Below are 22,727 nucleotides of genomic sequence, written 5' to 3'. Positions count from 1 at the left end.
TTCCGAACTTTTCATAATCTTTGAACTCTTCACCCTGTGAGTAGGTCACATTTAAAAAGTATCAAACTATCTATTGTTTTTGTTAAATCATTTTATTAGCACTGAGATGTATTTCTGATAAGGGGTGATATTACACGGAAACGATTTCGCCAGAAGAAATAGGGAGTTTTTCCAAAGCCCCCAAAAAGCCAACGCGAACGCATATCCCATTGTTAGACCTGCTTATCACGATTAGGCGTTCGCGTTGGCGTTTTGGGGCTTTGCGAAAACTTCCTCATAATTTACGACGCATACGATTTTTGCATTGTGTAGGTGCGCTTGCTACAGCGCATGCGGCAGTGTTTTTTTATTTTCCTGCCGCAGTGCTACCAAACAATGCTAAAGCCATGCGAGATTGCTTCGAATCGCATATTCAGCCGACGCCTTAGCCAATTAAAATATGTTCGATCCACTACGCTCCACATGGGGCGGGCGGGCCAGCGCCGGTCTACCGACACGTACCCTAAATAGCCGTTGCACCCACACGACTCGGCCCGAGCTAGTTCACACTCGAACGACCTATGCGCCACGACCAGATCAATACCACCCCCAACCGTTGAATCAAGTGAATAATATTCCAATATACCAGCATGCCTTGTAGTGCAGCTGTTAGTTCCTGTAAAATCATTCTCTGAGAGACGTTGAGATATAGAAGATCCTTTCCTGATATATAGTCACGTGTATATAACTGTGTAACAAACAATACTGATGGTGTGTTTGTACCAAATTTGCATATTTCTGGACTGTATGAGCGCATTTTTTCCTGACCAGACCAATTATCTGAAGCTCTGAAGCACATTTAAAGCAATGACCTATTTGTTGGGCGATTCTAATCTTCCATGAAACTGGGTAGACAGAATTCGGATAACTATCGCCTTTGCACGCACGGATTGGTTGAGGACACGTCATGTGACCAAGCCAAAGGATGGTTCTCATTGGTGACCGCTTTCCTACGTAATTTGACATCAGGATTCCTTTCAAAGGTAAGTCAGTGAACCGTGCTAAGCCTTGTCTTCTTGCTTGCTTTATTTGACATCTCCTCGTACTCGAACACATGCCAGGCATATATACAAAGCCAATGCTTCGCCAAAAAAATCACACCTGCCAAGTGAACTTCTTCCGCCGCAATGCTTGGAAGACTTTGTAATTGACTGTGAGCCTTTCCGCAATCCAGCCCAGGCACAGATTCAAGCAGATTGACTAGCTAACCTCGACCCATATCATTCGAGTCATTCTCATATTCGAACCTCAAGGCGAGATGAACACTAATACAATTGATTCCAGGCCCTGCGGCGGAATTAGTTCCAACGGTTCAGTTAGAACGAATTAGTCTTGGTCAAACAAGATTCCATTTTCGTTTCATTTCTTGTCATTACAGATTGCCCGTTGGATAAGGAGAAGGTTCCATAGTAACGATTCTGTGAAACAGGTGCATCACCAGAGGTCACGAAAATGGAGAAAGGCTCTGTGACGTGGTAAAAACATTGAAACAGTTTTATACGTCCGGCGTGCTTCCATTTTATGAGACGATTGGGTACCGTTCTATGGTAACTCTCATGATTAATTGTCAAACTTCTTCTATTAACTGAATTTTAGTCTATTAGGCTATGACGATCCCGAGACCGCCTTTTCTTCAACACCGTCAATATCCACGTCTCTGGTCTTGGTACAGTCTACCTTCGCTGCCATGGTTTCCTCACCGGTTGCTATGGTGGCGCCGGTTGTCATGGTTTCATTTCTAGTAGCTATGGCTCCAAGAGGAACGTTTGAATCCGTTGGAGACTTTGTGGAATTGACCCTGACCGGCGAGGCCGTCATGTCGGCGTTTTCCTTGGAGATTGGCTCACTCACTTTCTCATCCCCCGTCGTCATGGAGTCTGATACATTATCAGGAGCATCGTTTCCTTCACTCTCTCCAATATTTGTTGTTTCAGGAGTTTCAGCGACCTAAGTGTAAAAGCAGATAGGTTTATTCAGAGCAATCTCTCCTTCATTTTACGTAATAGAAACAAAAAATGGTTTTGGAGAAGGTCTACACTCTTGAGGCAGTAGTTTCAGTCACTCACACTTGTCCGTGCTGATATGAAGGCAACTGCATGCAGGTTGTAAGGAAATGCCTATATATTAGAGAGTTTCATATTTTGATCCAAGAACGAGGACGAGGTAATTTTCTTTCTCTAGTTGACGTCATCAAGTCAACTTGATTGGTTTGTATTATTTTTCTAGGCATTCCAGTCATTAAAGACAAACTGTTTCATTGCATTTCTGACAACAAGCACCGCGATATCCGTCGTCATGGCACCCGCTCTCATTCTCGGATCAAAATCTGAAGTCCTTTAGTGCAAGTTTTTTGGGGTTCGATTCACTAGCACTGTCTTCTATCCAGAAACTACTTTTGTAACCCATCAGGTTTGAAATAAAAGGTGTACATGTATACCTTTTTTGCTTCTTCTAACCTTCTCTTGACGATATCTGGCTGAGGTCTCCTCAGTGACAACAGGAAGTCCTGGACACTGCTCGGAAGGTAACTAATCGGGATGAAGGCGTACTTTGCCTGTCTCCCTACGCTGTACCTCTTCTTCGGAAAGAGGGATGTCAGCGCATGCTCAAAGCCGTCCATCACAGCCTCGATGTCGGAGCTGATTAGCATATCCAGCGTCTCGTCAACGTCAGAACGCAGCACTGAAAGCAGAATACTAGATAGTGATTTTTACTCTCTTTAATAGTTGAAAAAAACGTCTTGTTTCTTAGGTTTGTTTTTAGTAGACTATGGTCAGGTGACTGGACAGCCGACATCGGGGTAAAAGTGCCTCTAATTATTCCATTTATCCTTTAACGCACATTTTCTTACGAACTCTTCACCGTACTCCTTCTGGATTTCTTCCGGAGCGGACCGGAAGGTCTGCCAAAGATTCCGCCTTTCTTTCCCAAGCAGGTTCATCTTGTGGAGGCCAGGCTCGATGATGATGACTTTGACGCCAAATGGTTTCAACTGTTTCCTGGAACGAATTAAAAATAGTACAAGCCTATCGGCGACATACTTCACAATGGAAATGGTCAGTTTTGGCAGAGTCTTTTAATAAAATTATTATTGAATGACTTTGGTATTAGTAGTGTGGGCATGGGACGTATATTTATTAGTGTATAAAGCCGAACTAACAATATCACTCAGTAGTCACATGATAGTGTAGTATCCAACCGGGATTGAGTCACACCTGTGTGATATGGTGAGGCCTGGATACGAAAGGGGGGGGGGGGCGCAGCAAGAAGGGGGCAGGTGACAAATGCCACGTATGTACGCAATTGTAAATTTTCAAATTCAATTACAAACTTCAATTTTTAACCAGCGGCATAGGCCTTTAATTCCCTGATGATAGATGTTCGAAAGTGACCGTCCAATGACAATCATGAATACTATTTTGATTGTTATTGTAGACTTATGTAGGCCAACCATAAAAGCTCTCTTTTCCATTTTAGCGACAGTTATCATTGATCAACTATATATGATACTTGATCGAAACAATTGAAAAATAAATGAAAAGGACCAATAAAATCACCAGTTCACCAAACTTTGAAATGGAAACAAAACATTGGTACACCAGAGATTAAAAACATGTTCAGTTGCGCATGCAAAATAAAAAGGTCTCATGATTGAATTTTTTTTAAAAACTTGAACTTCAGTGGGATGCGACTTGTGGTGGTGCAGTGTGGCGAGCAGAGGTGTTATCTCCTGATAATCTTAGTCCAAGGCCAAAATAGTCCCTTAAAGCAGGCACCTGGATTGCCAACAAACCTGATGAATAAAGGTAGCAAATGGTTTAGTGATGCCTGAGGACGTACGTGTAAATCGTAAATACAGGTATAGTGTTCTCCTGCTAGTGGATATCAGTTTGATAGTGGACCACCAACGATAATGAAAAAACATCCCAATGAAAATACCTATCAAACAAATTTAACTCACTGACGTCAGATTCGTCTATTTTCTGTCAATATTTATCACCGACACAAATATTTGCAGGTACTTACAACGCCTGACCAGTTTAGTCTGCTGTTTTTTTATTCGATCTGAAAGGCCGATCTCTTCGATACTCAGCGTGGTGTATGGCAGGGAGATAGCGGACGCTAACTAACGATACTTGAACGTTGGATCGAGAGAGGACACGAGAATACCACGGGAAGAAGGGTAAGGGCACAACAAGAGCAAGAAACACATGAAAACACAGTAAAATTAATAAACCGGAATGAAGGGTGTGGTACACCTGTATTTTTATAGTTTTATCGCTCATTTTCTCGATTATAAACCTCTCCTACTATATACGATAACTTTATCCAGAAACCATCGGCATACAACATTTCGTTGAAAGACTCCAACAACACAGTTTTTCCAACTCTACTGAATACTTTTCCTTTTCCATGACACTGCAGGGCTGCTCGGCAAGCTGGAAGGCAATCTGGGGCATTAATTCTCCATGGTGAACACATCAGCTGCTTGCAAAATTGTCGATGCTATTAAGTTGGTTGTGGGGCGACTGTATGTATGTAATATATAGGAACCGACACGCCGCCACCGGCTTAGTTTTAAAAGTAAACAAAACATAAAAAACCTAATAACTACCTTAGGCTATCCGAAAATGCCTCAACTGCATGCATTGCCATGCTGTAGGGGGCACCACTGGTGAACCCTAGTCTTCCCGCAACACTGGATGTGTTGATTATACGACCTTTGACCTTCTTAACCATGGGGAGAAATGTAGTGATGACGTCAGTCAGGCCAAGGACATTGGTATCCCAGCATTCCTGATAGTCTTTCCGGTCCAGCCATTCTGAATATCCACCGGGGCCTACTGCTTCTGCGCAGTTAACAACGCCCCACAGACCTGAAATATAATCGAAAAAGAATGCTTGGTCTGGTTTGACCTACTGAAACGATATTCCTCGTAGATGTGTGAATTGGTGTCAATGAACAATGTACTGTGAGATAGCAGAGACCCTATTATTTGGCGACTTCGTGTAATGTAATCAGGTTCACCGAGCTGCTCCCTATGGTCTCCATTTAAGAATATATTTCCTTTGTGACTTTCCTAAAACTGGAATATGAAATCTCGGATCAGGGTTTGGCCAATCCGAAGACATGTATCATTTTGTCCGGCTCAGAAATAGGGGCCGAAGCAGGGTTTGATTGGCCAATAATTAAGCGGGTGTCTCTATGCGAATCCGGGCCAGCACACCGTGGCACGGATTTTTCTGTAGAGCACTGGGTGATGAAGAAAGACATCAAAAAGCTCTTACCATCTGCAGCCAAATGCGCCCTGACATATCTTAAAGCTGCCTTGACACTTTCAGGGTCCCTCACATCGAGGTGCACCGGTCTAATCCGAACAGACGCCCCCTGCTGGACTAGTTCCTCTCCTTCCTCCGTCGCCACGCCGGCAAAAACGCGAAACCCAATACTGTCCAACCGATGGGCAAGATGGCGCCCGAAACCTCCATCACAACCTGTGACAAGAACGTACTTCCTGTGCACCTCCCCGAAGGTTGGGAGACGAATCATCCATTCTATGAGACGAAAAATAAAGACCCCTGTTAAGAAATATTGTAACACAGTCGTGAATTCCGGATTAAGGTCCATTTTGAGAGTGGATGCTAGGTTAACTGCTAACTGCGCAGCGCGACAAGCGCCTATGAAATGCGGAGAAATCCCGCAAGCAGAAGCATCAACTTCTTGACGACTACGCTAAAGCCATTCTCCAAGGCAGACATGCTACTCAAGCATATAAGCAGGACGGCCTCATCGCACTTCTATATTACTGCGCGGAGTATACGGTGAAAACTACTGTCGCACACTTTTCGCAGCCGATCCTAATGATATGTGCTCTGAACAGCCATCCTTTAGGTGAAAAGTGTGAAAGCGTGGATTATTGACATTCAGCCTTGTTGACAATTCACCTAAATCAATGAGCCTTTTTCAGTTTCAATGTCAGTTTCAATTTCAATATAAACTTTTACAAGTTTTTATTTGCAATAAAGCGCTTTATTAGTACACGCAGTATCAAAAATACATCATATCGAAGTTTTGAGACAACTCTGAAGCAATGGGTTTTTGTTAAGAAGCCAAACCTTACTCGAATACTCGAATACTCGAATTTTTAAATTTCTTATAAAGAAATCCTATAGTTTTCATTGATAAGTTAGTTAAACAGCTTGCTATTCTTATCTTACATGTGCCTTTTGAGTTCATGGATAACTGCCGTTTATGAATAATACCTAGTAGGAATGAAGCTATATTTGCCCAAAACAAATACAAGAAGGTCGATCGGAGATGGACAGTCCTGACTGCACATCGGCCAGCTAACCGCTTGGTGGGGGGGGGGGGGGGAGGGATTCGTAACTTTTTGCCAGACGCCCCCAAAGCATTCAATCGTGATGAACTTTTAGTTTACCTTTTCCTTCCGTGAGGTACCAGAGCATCTTCTGCATATAAACCACACACACTTGTAAATGATGAAACAAACTAACAACACGACCACGAGTATGAAACCCATAACATCCAGCAGGAGAATCTGATACCAGGCCAACTGATTCGTGTAAGCCTGAAGATGATCCGAGCCGTGTTCCATAACGTGTTCGATCCAGTACGCTGCCCTCTCTCGAGGTGCCATTGGACGGGACTTGAAGATCTTGGAAGCCTTCTGAATGTTGGCGCGGTACTTTGGATTGGTTGCAATATCCTCAATAGCGGCTGCTAGCTCCTCTGGGCTAACGGTTGCGACAGGTAGGTGTCTTCCGTAGCCCTTGGCAGTGAACCTTGCAGCATTGTAGATTTGGTCAGAATGTACTGGTAGCCCTAGCATCGGGACCCCGTGGTTCACTGCCTCGTGCTGGCCGTTGCTGCCGCAATGAGTGACAAAGACTTTGGTGTTCGGGTGAGCCAATAAGTCATTCTGAGGCATCCAGTCAACAATCTTTAAGTTTGCAGGCACTTTTACAGTTGGTTTCGTTTTTTGCCTGAATACGACCTTGTACTTGACCTTCTCGATGGCCTGGACGATCCTGTCGACATAATCCACGGGAAGGAAGCCAATGGTTCCACCGAATGTGATGACCACCAACCCCTCAGTGGCGCTGTCAGCGAAGGCCTTGAAATCCTTCTCCAGGGGAAGTGGTGGGCTTGTTGAAATTCCGCCAACGATGACCATATTTGGGGCTAGGTGTTTGGGCACGTCCACCAAAGAGTCGAGGTCGATCAGCCAAACGTGTGTCTTCATCATCAAATCATGGAGCGACTCAAACGGGGTTTCACTAGCAGCTTTCAGTTTCCTCTCATCACATGTCCACCTCGATACCGCTGATATCATGTTGAAAAACAAGAACGATTTAAGGCGCTGCCAGAAGGTGGAAGCCATAGAAAATGTGGTGTCAAACTGTGTTGGACTCAGAAACGGAACCTGTAGTGACATCGCTAAGCTGTTAAACGGCATAATTGGACTTACGGATGCATATTCTATTCCAAGTCTATATGGAATGGTGTAAAGGCAGGTCATTAACCCACCCCCGCCATCCACAACTACAAAGTCGAACTTCTCTTTTCTCAACTTTTCAATGAGGTTGGGGTTGTCAGCAATCTTCTCACACTCTGTCCATATGATACCGAACACTTTGCGCACTTTTCCGAAAGACACCCCTCCTTCGATCAAACCCACTTGAAACTCAGCAGTGTCCATCAGTAATTCTTTATCGCCGGTCTTGTATCGTATGATTTTCACCCCCCACTTAAGGATATTGTTGGGGACCTTCTGACCTGAGTGGACCACCATGTGGACTTCGTGTCCCTTCTTTAGAAGCCCGTCTCCGATTGAACCCAACTGCAGAAGGTGGCTCGGGGTCATGTACGGTAAGAGGAGAATTTTCTTTCCAAGTGAGAAGGAAGTCCCCCACAGTAGGAAAAGGGCGAAAATTCCCTTCATCTTGCAACTGGTGAACCTGCAAAGAACTAAACGATAATTTGCAAAGAAAGAAGGAGGTTTCATTGAAAGTTCCTACCAGTCAACGCATGTTTGAAATGGCACCGTTTTCAAAAATATGGCGTTAATTGTTTACAAAAATCGCAGCACCTAATCCATCTTGATCACCCAGGTTTTTTACATGTCATTAATTTGTGTAAGGGGAGGTATAGTACTGAAAAATCGGGTAAACGTGCGCATACGTACTGCATGCATGCATGCATGCCCCTTGAATAAACAACTAACTGGCAAGTGAAAATTATTGACGGAAATTCGACTCTATTTTCGCCTTACCTTGTTGCAGCAGTATTCTTTCCACTGACAAAGTTCTGTCCCAATGCGGTTACGAACAACCTGTCACTGAACTTGAGGGAAGAGGACCAAACGTATGGGATACCAACCGTTTCTTTACCAGGCCCGTCCAGACAAGGTCATGGTGTCAGAAGCTAGCACGTATGTCACACTGGACACATGTAGACTAAGATAATCGATGTACTAGCGGGTCAATAAATAGGTTCTACGACATTGAAAAGTACTTTGAGTATGGTTTTTACACGTAGATCTATATTGACTGTGAGATTTCAGAAAATAGGTCAGCTCTTTCACCGTTGACGACTTTGACCGACACAACAGGCGTCAGTTTAATCTAGCTCTCATTATAATTGGTCAATACATATTCCAGGGGCTTTTCTAAACAGTTGTATATGAGCAGACTAACAAAATACACCAACTAGACCTATAATGGGCGGCCTGATACCGTTTGTGCCGATTCTCAAATCTGACACTGGGACCTGACATGACCGAGAACAAAGACAAAGGCAATGAGGACAGCTCAAGTAGTCGTCTATCTGTGATCAATACTTTATACTGATAGGCCGATATCGTTGTTGATGAATGCATAAAAGTGGGTAACATCGAGGAGCTGTTGGCATTCGATTACTCTCCTTGGCACTCCAGTGCTCTACTTCAGTCGTTGCCCAAGGTCCCGGGAACGTAACGAAAAAGCAAGGTAAGAGCTCCAATGAGCATGAGCCCAAGTCATCCACACCCATCCTGAGAAAATCAGGGGTAAATGTTCGCCAGAGAAGTGACTACTAACCCCCGGATTTCCTCAGTATGATCTATGCTCGGGCAGTCCATGGTTGGTATTTGCTTTTCGTGCAAACTCTGAACCACGACACCGTGGTTTCCTTTCCGACAGCGTAAGCTACACCGAGGCCCACTGTCTTTGCTTTGCATGATGTTCAGATTTTGATCCCAGAATGAGAACGAGAACGAGGTGACGTTTTGGGGACAATAAGGGACTCTGAGACCTGAGGACTTGTCCGTACCTTTTGCCAAATTTGGCTAGGTCATCTTGGTTACTTGTTGACTGCACAGCCGAAAACTGATTATACCGATGTCATACATAGTCTAGGAGATCAACGTAAAAAGCGTAGTAGCCCATGTTACACAACATCAACATCTCTCTCAAAACCACCGCTTTATTTTCTTTGCAGGTTCTTCAAGATGAAGGGTGTCCTGGCTTGCCTCCTCTTACTGACAGCTTTTAGCGTCATTGACGGCAAAAAAATCCTCCTTCTGCCGGTCATGACCTCGAGCCACCTCCTGCAGTTAGGTTCAGTCGGGGATGGGCTTTTGAAGAAGGGCCATGAAGTCCACATGTTGGTCCACTTGGCTCAGAAGGTCCCTAGCAACATCCTGAAGTGGGGCGTGAAAATCATACGATACAAAACAGACGTAGATGAAATAAAGATGGAAACTGCTGACTTTCAGCTTACGATGGTTAATGCGGCTGCGGCCGGCGGCAGTACTTATTCAAGCGTTCTCAGACTAATTGAAAACATAGCAAAAGAGTGCATCAAGGTTGTTGACAACCCGGACTTGATAGCAGCGTTAAGAAAAGAGAAATTCGACTTCGCAGTTGTTGACGGAAGCCCCGTGTCCAAATGCCTTTTCGTCATTCCGTATAGACTGGGATTGGAATATGCAACTGTCACTCCGTTCATGCCGTTCGAACAGATAGCGATGTCCCTCCAAGTTCCGTTTTTGACTCCAATACAAATCGACACTACATTTCCAATGGTCTCCACATTCCGTCAGCGTCTGACAGCGACCGCTATGTGTGGGATAATATCAGCAGTAATCGCGTGGAACTTTGATGAAAGCGTATTCAAAGCTACTTGTGAAATCCCGTTTGATTCGTTCCATGATTTGATGATGAAAACACACGTTTGGCTGATCGACCTCGACTCTTTGGTGGACGTGCCCAAACACCAGGCCCCAAATATGATCAACGTAGGCGGAATTTCAACAAGCCCACCACTTCCCCTGGAGAAGGATTTCAAGGCTTTTGCTGACAGCGCCACTGAGGGATTGGTGGTCATCACATTCGGTGGAACCATCGGCTTCCTTCCCGTGGATTATGTGAACAGGATCGTCCAGGCCGTCGAGAAGGTCAAATACAAGGTAGTTTTCAGGCAAAAAACGAAACCAACTGTAAAAGTGCCTGCAAACTTAAAGATTGTTGACTGGATGCCTCAGAATGACTTATTGGCTCACCCGAACACCAAAGTCTTTGTCACTCATTGCGGCAGCAACGGCCAGCACGAGGCAGTGAACCACGGGGTCCCGATGCTAGGGCTCCCGGTACACGGTGACCAAATCTACAATGCTGCAAGGTTCACTGCCAAGGGCTACGGAAGACACCTACCAGTCGCAACCGTCAGCCCAGAGGAGCTAGCAGCCGCTATTGAGGATATTGCAACCAATCCAAAGTACCGCGCCAACATTCAGAAGGCTTCCAAGATCTTCAAGTCCCGTCCAATGGCACCTCGAGAGAGGGCAGCGTACTGGATCGAACACGTTATGGAACACGGCTCGGATCATCTTCAGGCTTACACGAATCAGTTGGCCTGGTACCAGATTCTCCTGCTGGATGTCATGGCTTTCATACTCGTGGTCGTGTTGTTAGTTTGTTTCATCATTTACAAGTGTGTGAGGTTTACATACAGAAGATGCTCTGGGACATTACGAAAGGAAAAGGTAAACTAAGGCAAAATAAAGTCGTCCAGAAAAGTCCGTATAGTTATGCGAGTTAAACGTAATGCATGTAGCTGCTTTTCCGCCACTGATTTCGCACAAACCATTTTTGATGTCGCCAGATATGTCATCTACATGTAGTGTCGTAAAGATTCTCCAAAGCAGACATCATATTCAATCATATTCTCTCTGCCAGACGGACTGAAAATGGCCGCGACCACAGATGTTAAGTCACGTTGGGGATAAGATTTAAAAAACGCATGTCGTTAGAAAAAGCCAGTGTCAACCAATTGTTCTGATATATCATTTTAACCATGACACAAACGTTTGGGTCCCTAGAGGCCCTCAAAGTCTTATAGTAATGAAATGGGTCTGGTCGGGGCCATTCCGAGATAATGGCAGTCAATTAAAGCAGGGGCCGAACCAAGTCATCGATAAATAGAGTTCGAGTCCTGCGCGAGGAGGATGATAGGATGTGCACCATTTGTAGGGTTGTCACAAAATGAATAACTGAGTAATTTCTACATAAAACATTTTATTCGCTTTATATCCTAATGTAGAGGTATCATGTTATGATTTACTAAGCTTTTGTTACATGTAGTTTCAAAAATAATGTAACAGTTGTATTAACAATGTATTTCGCGTGTTGTTGATGATAAATATGAATGAAGAACAACATCATCTTCTTGTTTGTTGTGCTATGAGCGAGTATGCGTTGCACAACCCAATTCTGCGCCGGCAAATTGGTATGAGATGCTTCAGCCTTAGCTCGGGATTGGAATGGTGTGAGTCAAGGAGTTTTTCCACGCTGGTGAGCCAGCACACTGCACCTTTAAAGGTAGTCAAAAGGCGGGTGCCAGGTAGGTAAGATTGAGTTACAAGAAGCCGCCAATAGGGATCTCTCCCATTTGAAAGCACGACAAAATTATTCATGCTTATTAGTGGAAAGTATTTAAAATGTGATACCTAGTCAATTACGACATAGGACCATTAAAGGCAAAGGTTGCGGGTACCCAAATCAATCGCATAGCTATATTCCATATTTTTCAAATTTATGAAAGCTATATACATCGCTAAACCCAAGTAAACTTTAGCGACCATGCAAGATCATTGCGCAAAGTTTGAGTGGTCGTATTTGGAAAGGCTCACGCAAACCAATTCAAAAACAGCTCAATATTTGCTAAAAACTCCGGATCTCCCGCAAACTTTTCGAGACTGCCGAAACTTTGCTCTTCAGGTTCCTTTTTAGCAAGTCACTCTGGCATATTTTGCAAAGCATGGTTGAAACGTTTTTTCCTCCTTCGACGCGCTAATTTTTAGCCCTGACTACGGGCTGGGTCTTCTCAATCGTGAAAAATAGGGGCGTAGTCAGTGGGGTACGCTCTGGCTTTTCGAGGAGGCATATTTTTTCCTTGGTTTAGGCTCTATTTTAAAAACTCTTCAGCTGCTTGAGGTCTATATATATGTAGTCCTAAATCTTGCTTAATGTGAAGCTCTGTATCATTAGTATCTGGAAACAATGCCAACAACTAGTCCTTAATACAAGAATTATCGTGGTAGAAAAGAAAGAATCCCTGGCAGCGTTTCGCGAGACGTCTCCTACATGGCATCCTGTTCGTGATGCAGTTTTAGTTTACCTTTTCCTTTCGTGATGTCCCAGAGCATCTTCTGCATATAGACCTCACACATTTATAAACGAAGAAACAAACTAACAACACGACCACGAGTATGAAAGCCATAACATCCAGCAGGAGAATCTGGTACCAGGCCAACTGATTCGTGTAAGCCTGAAGATGATCCGAGCCGTGTTCCATAACGTGTTCGATCCAGTACGCTGCCCTCTCTCGAGGTGCCATTGGACGGGACTTGAAGATCTTGGAAGCCTTCTGAATGTTGGTGCGGTACTTTGGATTGGTTGCAATATCCTCAATGGCGGCTGCTAGCTCCTCTGGGCTGACAGTTGCCAGTATTAGATGTCTCCCGTAGCCTTTGGCGGTGAGTCTTGCAGCATTGTAAATTTGGTCACTGATTACCGGAAGCCCTAGCATCGGGACTCCGTGATACACTGCCTCGTGCTGGCCGTTGCTGCCGCAATGAGTGACAAAGACTTTGGTGTTCGGGTGAGCCAATAGGTCATTCTGAGGCACCCAGTCAACAATCTTTAAATTTGTAGGCACTTTTACCGCTGGTTTTGTCAATTGCCTGAATACGACCTTGTACTTGACCTTCTCGACGGCCTGAACGATCCTGTTGACATAATCCACTGGAAGGAAGCCGATGGTTCCACCGAATGTGATGACCACCAACCCCTCAGTGGCGCTGTCAGCAAAAACTTTAAACTCTTCTTCTAATGGAAGCGGTGGGCTTGTTGAAATTCCACCAACGAGAATCATATTTGGGGCCAGGTGTTTGGGCACGTCCACCAAAGAGTCTAGGTCGATCAGCCAAACGTGTGTCTTCATCATCAAATCATGGATTGACTCAAACGGGGTTTCACAAGTAGCCTTCAGCCTCCTCTCATTACACTTCACTACCGCTGATAGCATGTTGAAATACAAGAACGATTTAAGGCGCTGCCAGAAGGTGGAAGCCATAGAAAATGTGGTGTCAAACTGTGAGGGACTCAGAAACGGAACCTGTAGTGACATCGCCAAGGTGTTGAACGGCACAAGTGTACTGATGGATGCATGTTCTATTCCCAGTCTATATGGAATGGTGTAAAGGCAGGTCCAAATGCCAGCAGCGCCATCCACAACTGCGAAGTCGAACTTCTCTTTTCTCAACTTTTCAATAAGGTCGGGGTTGTCAACCATGTTTTCACTATCTGTCTGGATGATATTGAACAGATTTTGCAATTCTGTGGAAGTCCCTTTTTCAGCCAAGCTCTTTTGGAACTCAACAGTGTCCAGTTTTAATTCTTCTTCACTAGTTTTGTATCGTATGATTTTCATGCCCCCCTTTAGGATATTACTGGGGACCTTCAGACCTGAGTGGACCACTATGTGGACTTCGTGGCCCTTCTTCAGAAGCCCGTCTCCGATTGAACTCAACTGCAGAACGTGGCTCCTGGTCACTAGCGGCAGGAGGAGGATTTTCTTACCAAGTGAAAAGGAAGTCCCCCACACAAGGACTAGGACGAAAATTCCCTTCATCTTGCAACTGGTGAACCTGCAAAGAATTAACCGATAATTTTGATGCTATACAATTTTATATCATGTTTTTCAGCACCTCGTACACAAGTTACTCTCAGGTAGCACTGCATGTTGGTAACGCATTTAAAGGGACAACTTGGTCATGGCATTTAGTATTGGAATAATGTAAAATTTTATCATGATATTGTTAAAGGGTTCTTCTTAACACATATAAAATTTGGTGAGGATTGATCGGCTCTAGGGGTACTTTTTTACCAAAACCAATGAACAGCCATGTACATGTAATGTACACAGTGTTTAATGCAGGGCTCTCTGTGATCAGTGGCAGAGTGGTTAGAGCGCTGGTGTAACATCTGTGGTTGTTTCCCATGTGTCAGTGTTTCCAAACAATAGGCAGCTAGAGAGACCATGACTTTTCAATAGGGGGAAACACAGAAAAACTTGTCAATCTATATTTTAGCGTTCCCAAACAATGAGGGGAAACACTCAAAAATAGAAACACTCAAAAACATTACACCGGGCTTATAACCAGGAGGTCGTAGGTTCGATACTGAGACGAATCAACACTGTTTCATCTGTGTGTCCTTGGGTAAGACACTTCACCCTACTTGCTTCTCTCCACGTAGGAGTATAAGGGTACCAGGCTGACTTTAACTTTTTAACTTAGCTGGCCATCACGCAGGTAAGGGGGATGAGGGCATTTGTAAATTTGCGCTCAGCTGTGTGATCGGGGGGGGGGGGGGAGTAGAACATTTTATACGTCGTAAGTACCAGTATGAAAAAGAGCGACGTTCAGGTTAGAATTTATAGGAAGGTATAAATATGAATTATTGCAGGGCATAATTCTAGCTCGGGTGGAGCTCAAATGTTGATCAAAATCTCAGCTCTGCCTCGGTTTTAGTCTACAATTTAGCTCCACCCTCACGGTTTTGGTGAGGCAACCAATACCTTCAGTTCGGTATTGAAACGGGCACCAAAATAGCCTTATCATTTTCGTAACCTTTTATGTAAACCTAGTTCCAGGCACAACTCTTGCTAAGAGTCGAGCATTGGTACGTTTTTTTTATCTCCTCCTTTCTTCAGGAGTTGAGGGTACCCTTTTTATTCCTCTGTCTGTGGAGAGGCCAGTGACTTGCTCAAGTCTCTGACTGGTATAAATTCTTTTTTTTCTGCATACCCCTCGTGCTGCTGGTGGATCACTGGGGCCTTGCGGTCACTGCAGACCATTTCGAAATCGCTAGACCTCCCGATATGCGTGTTGAGCTCGCGTAATTTTCTTTGGACCAGTTTTTTTGCTTCTGGCGAGCTCACCAGGTTGGACTGGTAAACGGGCCCAGAATCTCCTGTATTGGGTAGCTTCAATTGCGGGAATCTTTCTGTTTTGCTGGGGCAAAACTTGTATACACCTGGAATCGAGGTGTGGTTTGATTCTTCTTGGAATAGTTTTATTCCAAGAGTTTTTTTATACTATTTTTCCATGCCGGTCTCCTGAGGATTAACCCCTTGCCACTCTGCCTTGATTTGCAACAGTTGCTAACTGTTGCCCTGACGACGTATATCTGAAGTGATTGTATTGCCACGGATGAGTGGTCTGTCTCCCTGATGTTTTATGAGGGACCATTTATGTGCGATTGTTTTGACTATTGTGATGTACCTGTATATATTAATGTTGTAACCGGGTGTGGGTGGGGTGATTATTGAGGATAAATGCCGTATATTTTAACTGTTGGCCTGGACTTTATTTAATTGGAGTACCCGCCTGATGTCAGTGTATATCAGGGGGCGTCATTTTGGGATGAGATAATTTATGACAAGGAGGATCAGTAAGTTTGGCCAGAGGCTCTGACCTGGAGGTCACCACTGGTACTTTTAGCCCCGAGGTTGTGACAGTATCAATTCCTTAAACTATCAACCGAGAAATTGCGAGTACGTAGACTACATGAACAAAAGACTAACAGACCATATTTGTTTAATTCGCCCTATTAAATTGTTGTCATACCTTGTTTCAGCAGCTCTCTTTCCACTGGTGAAGGTCTGTTCCAATGCGGTTAAGAACAACTTGACTTTTGAGCCGAGAACCAAACATATACATGCTTTATTACCAGCCCAATATGCTCTACTAAAGTCCATTCGTAAATCTTATGTCCGTATCGTTTGCAGGGCTCTGGAGGGCGAACTATACTGGTCGGATTTCTTTGAAGTTGGGTTTTTATTGATCCTTGCCTCAAACCTAAACAGGATTTATGGCGTTCAGCATTCTCAGTGCTGAAATAAATAAAATTCTTCAGCGAAGTCCAATTGTCACCCTGGACAGACCATATTTTGTTTCTGGATATTTCTCATTCATTCTTGGTACATGAGAGGAGGGACACAACAAATAATAACCTGAACATTTCATCCAGATTCGTCGAGAAATAAACCGTACTGAGCGGAAAATGTCCGAATTCAGTGCACTACGTCAATGAACACAAATGCATGCTAAACAGATTGGCCGGGTCTATATGGCAAGCCACTCGCCGAACAGGCATCTTTTTTTGTCCTGTTTGGAGAGCCGCTTGTCAAACAGCACTTAAAAGCCGCCCAGTTCGGCCAGCCGGGCTTGCCAAACAGAGCAAAATTTCTTTCCTGTTTGGCACTAGCCGATGAATAAACCACGCCTACTCATGAATATGCATAATGTCGTATTGATCTGAAAATGGCTGTTACTGCGGTTTTTCCTTTAGAGTAACCAAATTCCTCTGAAGCGAAATGACGACAATGGCACTCGATTGCCGAGTGCGTACGTTCGATCATTGAAGTTTTGTGCATAATCTGAAAACCCTTTTGTACGAGGTTACAGTGTAATTTCGAAATCGGCAAAGGTGGCGAGGGCTCCGCCAATTTTTCCCTTCTCCCTTTCCAGCCTCACTTACTTGAGCCTCTCCAGCGCATTACTAACTTATGAATATTAATGAGCCCTTGGGCATTTATAAATATTAATGAGTTCGGCTCTCCATTCAGGACAAAAAAGTCGCTGTTTGGTAAGCCAGGCTTGCCAAATAGTCACTTCCAAACAAATTATTTCGTTACCATGGATACTAAAGTGAAAAGATCATGCTTGGTTTTTTAGGTGAAGTCCAAGAAATCCCACCAGTAGTTCACCATCCATAGCGCCAAACGATGCGGGCGTAACATTTACGAATGGACTATAGTGTTATAGCATGAAGCACGTCTCGATGTCTTGACAAGCTCTATAGCTATAAGTTATGAAAGGTATAATGAAACAGGATATTGCTAGGCTATTGATAAGTGATTTGCATGTCATAAAACAAACTGATTGAGTATTCGATCAGTAAAATGTACGCTATTGATTAGATAGGCGACTCTAGCTGTCTTTGTCATCGTAGGCCGGTCATGTCAGGTCCCAGTGTCAGAGTTGAGAATCGGCACAATGGTATCAGGCCGCACCTGTCAATAAATTCTAAGCCACTTTGTTTACCTTCATCACTTGTCGGCCACTCTTACTTTCCGATGACTAGCATTATACCCGTGGCGCGGGTTTTTTTTAGGGTGTGGGCTTACTGTGGGGTTGGGGCAATTTGGGTGAAATGAAATGATATGTCTTGGGGTTGTGATGTTGTCTTGATTTTGATGATTGGGACAATCTGGGTGATATTGGTTGATTGGTCTGAGGGGTTGTGACCTTGTCTTCTTCTGATGATTGAGGCAATCACGGTATATGTATTGATAGGTGGGGGGGGGGGGGGGGGGTTGTCTTCATTGGCTTTGGTTTGGAGGTGGGGTCGAGTATGGTATGGAGCAAAACGACCGGAAAAATCGAACTCCACCACTCGTGTCTACACAGACTGGTCGGCAACAGAAGCTCTAAGGGATGGGGGTGGAGGCCGGTATCGTCGTCAGACTAAATCACAATGATAAAGAACTTTCGATACCTACAGGGAAATACTCAAGCAACTTCCGAGCTGAAGCCGAATCGATTAACAAAGCCGCTAATACTGTTACAGAATCGTCCAATGTGCCAAAAGGATGGCCCGCATTTCATTCATAATTCATACTTGCTAAATTTTGCTGATTATTAAATTGATTGGAAATGCAGCTGTGCGTGTTCATAAACTGTCAGTTTATACAAACATGTCCCAAGTATGCATTAAATGCAAAATTTTAATTTAAAGTCATTTTTTCATACACTTGCTGGTTGCTGGAGAACGAAAGAATTCACTAGTGTGCATGCATACGTTTTGTACCTCTGCATTCCCTGTTGTATATTTTTATTGGAGAGTTCAGACTAAGTTTTGTATTCCCTCTGCATTTCCTACTGTATTTTGAGATTGGAGAATTCAGACTTTAATCCGAGAACGAGAACGAACACGGAGTGGTTTTTTCTCTCTGGATGACGTCAATATTACCATGACACAAACTTTTGGGTCCCTAGAGGTCCTCAAAGTCTTATAATAATGAAATGGGTCTGGTCGGGGCCATTCCGACATAATGGCAGCCAATTCAAGCATCGATAAATACAGTTCCAATCCTGCGTGAGGAGGATGATAGGATGTGCATCATTTGTAGGGTTGTCACAAAATGAATAACTTAGTATTTCTACATAAAACATTTATTTGCTTTATATCCTATTATAGAGGTTTCATGTTATGATTAACGAAGCTATTGTTACATGTAGTTTCATAAATAACGTACACTGTCATATTTACAACGTATTTCGCGTGTTGTTGATAATAAATGCGAATGAGGAACATCATCATCTTCTTGTGCGTTCTTCTATGAGCGAACCCCAGTTCTGCACAGGCAAATTGGTAGATCGGGATTGGAATGGTATGCGTCAAGGAGTTTCTACACGCCAGTGAGCCTGTACACTCCACCTTTAAAGGTAGTCAAAAGGCGGGTGGAAGGTAGGTCAGATTGAGTTACATGAGGCAGCCAATAGGGGTCTCTCCCAATTGACAGCACGACAAAATTATTCACGCGTATACGAGGAATGTATTTACAATGTAATACCTATAGTCAAACACGACCTAGGGCCATTTCGAATGGCTCGCAACGTTTGCTGGTACCCAAATCAATCGCATAGCAATATTTCACATTTTTCATATTCATGAAAGCTATGCCTCGCTAAACCCAAGCAAATTTTTGAGACCATGCAACACTTTTTTGGTGACTTCTGGAGGGGTCATTTGCACCCAATGCCCTCTCCTCTTCCCCCGTCAGCTACGCCCCTGAAAAATGGAGACTACTATTCTAATGGAAAATCTCCCTTCTCACTACAGTCAATCCCTCCAACAATAACATTGATGTCGTTGCCTATCTTCTGCCCCTGTCCCTCTCAAACGGATTTGAAGCATGAACTCGTTGATACATGTCTGTAAAAATTATTCCCAAGTAAATAAACATTCTTTTCGCAAGACGTATGTGCAATCCTGCCTTTTCGAGGAAGCATGTTTTTTCCTTGGTTTAGGCTACGTTTCAAAAACTCTTCAGCTGCTTCTGATCCATATAATTACATATGATCCTAAATCTTGCTTAATGTGAAACTCTGTTTCATTAGTATCTGGAAACAATGCCAAGTAGTCCTTAAAGCCCGACTCTCGAAACCTGGGTTCAAGTGATGACTCATCAAGCTAGCTTCTAGTGCATAGTATCATAATGCACGACGTTATGTACTTTCAGAACCTCTCACTGTGCTGCTCAACCAGCAAGTGATAAGGCGACCCGCTTTCCTTGACCTTTTATACACAAGAATTACCGTGGTAGAAAGAAAGAATCCCTCGCCAGCGTTTTGGGAGACGTTTCCTACATATCATCCTGTTCGTGATGCAGTTTTAGTTTACCTTTTCCTTCCGTGATGTACTAGTGCATCTTCTGCATATAAACCTCACACACTTGTAAATGATGAAACAAACTAACAACACGACCACGAGTATGAAAGCCATAACATCCAGCAGGAGAATCTGGTACCAGGCCAACTGATTCGTGTAAGCCTGAAGATGATCCGAGCCGTGTTCCATAACGTGTTCGATCCAGTACGCTGCCCTCTCTCGAGGTGCCATTGGACGGGACTTGAAGATCGTGGAAGCCTTCTGGATGTTGGCGCGGTACCTTGGATTGGTTGCGACGTCTTCAATGGCGGCTGCTAGCTCCTCTGGGGTGACAGTTGCGAGTGTCAGATATCTCCCTAGGCCTTTGGCGGTGAGTTTTGCAGCATTGTAGATTTGGTCAGTGCATAACGGAAGCCCCAGCATTGGGACTCCGTGATACACTGCCTCGTGCTGGCCGTTGCTGCCGCAATGAGTGACAAAGACTTTGGTGTTCGGGTGAGCCAATAAGTCATTCTGAGGCACCCAGTCAACAATCTTTAAATTTGCAGGCACTTTTACCGTTGGTTTTGTCAATTGCCTGAATACGACCTTGTACTTGACCTTCTCGACGGCCTGAACGATCCTGTTGACATATTCAACGGGAAGGAAGCCGATGCTTCCTCCGAATGTGATGACCACCAACCCCTCAGTGGCACTGTCAGCAAAAACTTTAAACTCTTCTTCTAATGGAAGCGGTGGGCTTGTTACAATGCCGCCAACGTTGACCATATTTGGGGCCAGGTGTTTTGGCACGTCCACCAAAGGGTCGAGGTCGATCAGCCAAAGGTGTGTCTTCATCATCAAATCATGGAGCGACTCAAACGGGGTTTCACAAGTAGCTTTCAATCTCCTCTCATCAAATGTCCACGTCGATACCGCTGATATCATGTTGAAATACAAGAACGATTTAAGACGCTGCCAGAAGGTGGAAACCATAGAAAATGTTGGGTCTAACTGTGAGGGATTCAAAAACGGAACTTGTAGTGACATCGCCAAGGTCTTGAACGGCATAACTGGACTTATGGATGCATGCTCTATTCCCAGTCTATATGGAATCGTGTAAAGGCAGGACATACACCCACCTGGGCTATCCACAACTGCAAAGTCGAACTTCTCTTTTCTCAACTTTTCAATTAGGTCGGGGTTGTCAGCCATGTTTTCACTATCTGTCCACATGATCTTCAACATATTGCGGAATTTTACGGGAGTCACCCCTTCTTCAGCCAGGCTCTTTTGGAACTCAACAGTGTCCATTTTTAATTCTTCATCACTAGTTTTGTATCGTATGATTTTCATGCCCGACTTTAGGATATTACTGGGGACCTTCAGACCTGAGTGGACCACTATGTGGACTTCGTGGCCCTTCTTCAGAAGCCCATCTCCGACTGAACTCAACTGTAGAACGTGGCTCCTGGTCACTAGCGGGAGAAGGAGGATTTTCTTACCAAGTGAGAAGGAAGTCCCCCACACAAGGACTAGGACGAAAATTCCCTTCATCTTGCAACTGGTGAACCTGCAAAGAATTAAACGATAATTTTGAAACTATACAATTTAATATCATGTTTTTCAGCACCTCGTACACAAGTTACTGTCAGGTCGTCACTGCATGTTGGTAACGCATTTAAAGGGACAACTTGGTCTTGGGATTTACCAAGCCAGGATGATAATGTGCCTTCTTTCCACCATGCGCCGCCACTTGTAGTATCACACTAATGCTGATCTCCGATAATGACTTTCGCCAGTGTTGCGAGGCAGTTTTGGACACTGGCTTGCAAATTACAGGCAGGCCTGAGGTTATACTCCGTTCTAGTGCATTGTTTTTGCATTTTCAAATATTTTTCAATGATCCTCTTTGGAGTAGTTGCGGACCTTCTGGAAGCTGTTTTTCCTCATCTCAAAAGTCAAGTTATTCTCAACCGCATTGGAACAGACCTTCATCAGTGGAAATAAGCGACTCAAGAGAGGAAGCGTCGCACATGTAGCGAAGACTCTGGGTGGCTTTTCCCCGAAATAAGAACAACTTACGGTATCCTGATCCCGGAATCGTCAGCAAGGACTCCCAAACAGACGAAGTAAGGAGAGCCCCTCGCAATGGAGCACATCGACCAGGCTTCTCCCAAATAGAAGTGGACGTATGTCCACACAAACGGGTCGACCAGGCATCCCCAGAGAGAAGTGAACGCATGCTTACACAGAAGGATCGACCAGGCATCCCCAGAGAGAAGTGAACGCATGTCTACACAGACTGGTCGGCAACAGAAGCTCTAAGGGATGGGGTTGGAGGCCGGTATCGTCGTCAGACTAAATCACCATGATTAAGAACTTTCGATACCTACAGGGAAATACTCAAGCAACTTCCGAGCTGAAGCCGAATCGATTAACAAAGCCGCTAATACTGTTACAGAATCGTCCAATGTGCCAAAAGGATATCCCGTATTTCATTCATAATTCATACTTGCTAAATTTTGCTGATTATTAAATTGATTGGCAATGCAGCTGTGCGTGTTCATAAACTGTCAGTTTATACAAACATGTCCCAAGTATGCATTAAATGCAAAATTTTAATTTAAAGTCATTTTTTCATACACTTGCTGGTTGCTGGAGAACGAAAGAATTCACTAGTGTGC

At 44.1% G+C, this 22,727-nt stretch overlaps 3 protein-coding genes across 8 annotated transcripts; 1 reads left to right on the top strand and 2 right to left on the bottom strand.

Moving 5' to 3' along the window:
• Positions 1-95: 95 nt before the first annotated feature.
• LOC135500085 (dehydrogenase/reductase SDR family member 9-like) lies at positions 96-22,505 on the bottom strand. Of its 6 annotated transcripts, XM_064791245.1 has the most exons (7): positions 22,437-22,505; positions 20,074-21,613; positions 5,329-5,595; positions 4,655-4,916; positions 2,881-3,038; positions 2,477-2,721; positions 96-1,986 (listed from the first exon to the last, which is right to left on the bottom strand). In XM_064791245.1, exons 3-7 carry the CDS (start codon positions 5,588-5,590, stop codon positions 1,645-1,647), a joined length of 1,269 nt encoding a protein of 422 aa, XP_064647315.1. In that variant the 5' UTR covers positions 5,591-5,595; positions 20,074-21,613; positions 22,437-22,505; the 3' UTR covers positions 96-1,644. The 6 variants fall into 6 exon arrangements, with proteins under 6 accessions (XP_064647315.1, XP_064647314.1, XP_064647313.1 ...); XM_064791244.1 differs by lacking the exons at positions 20,074-21,613; positions 22,437-22,505 and adding an exon at positions 8,441-8,600; XM_064791243.1 differs by lacking the exons at positions 20,074-21,613; positions 22,437-22,505 and adding an exon at positions 6,480-6,647.
• On the top strand, positions 8,774-11,762 carry LOC135500323 (2-hydroxyacylsphingosine 1-beta-galactosyltransferase-like). Its single transcript, XM_064791715.1, has 2 exons — positions 8,774-9,048; positions 9,539-11,762. The coding sequence occupies exon 2, from the start codon at positions 9,549-9,551 to the stop codon at positions 11,091-11,093; it is 1,545 nt and encodes a 514-aa protein (XP_064647785.1). The 5' UTR covers positions 8,774-9,048; positions 9,539-9,548; the 3' UTR covers positions 11,094-11,762.
• LOC135500322 (UDP-glucuronosyltransferase 2C1-like) lies at positions 11,203-16,423 on the bottom strand. The gene is made up of 2 exons (XM_064791714.1): positions 16,233-16,423; positions 11,203-14,249 (listed from the first exon to the last, which is right to left on the bottom strand). The coding sequence occupies exons 1-2, from the start codon at positions 16,361-16,363 to the stop codon at positions 12,710-12,712; spliced, it is 1,671 nt and encodes a 556-aa protein (XP_064647784.1). The 5' UTR covers positions 16,364-16,423; the 3' UTR covers positions 11,203-12,709.
• Positions 22,506-22,727: the final 222 nt, after the last annotated feature.

This window comes from Lineus longissimus, chromosome 16 (genome assembly GCF_910592395.1).
Source record: "Lineus longissimus chromosome 16, tnLinLong1.2, whole genome shotgun sequence".
Classification (NCBI taxonomy): domain Eukaryota; kingdom Metazoa; phylum Nemertea; class Pilidiophora; order Heteronemertea; family Lineidae; genus Lineus; species Lineus longissimus.
The sequence above is the reverse complement of the archived record's forward strand: the minus strand, read 5'-3'. Positions and strand labels throughout refer to the sequence as shown.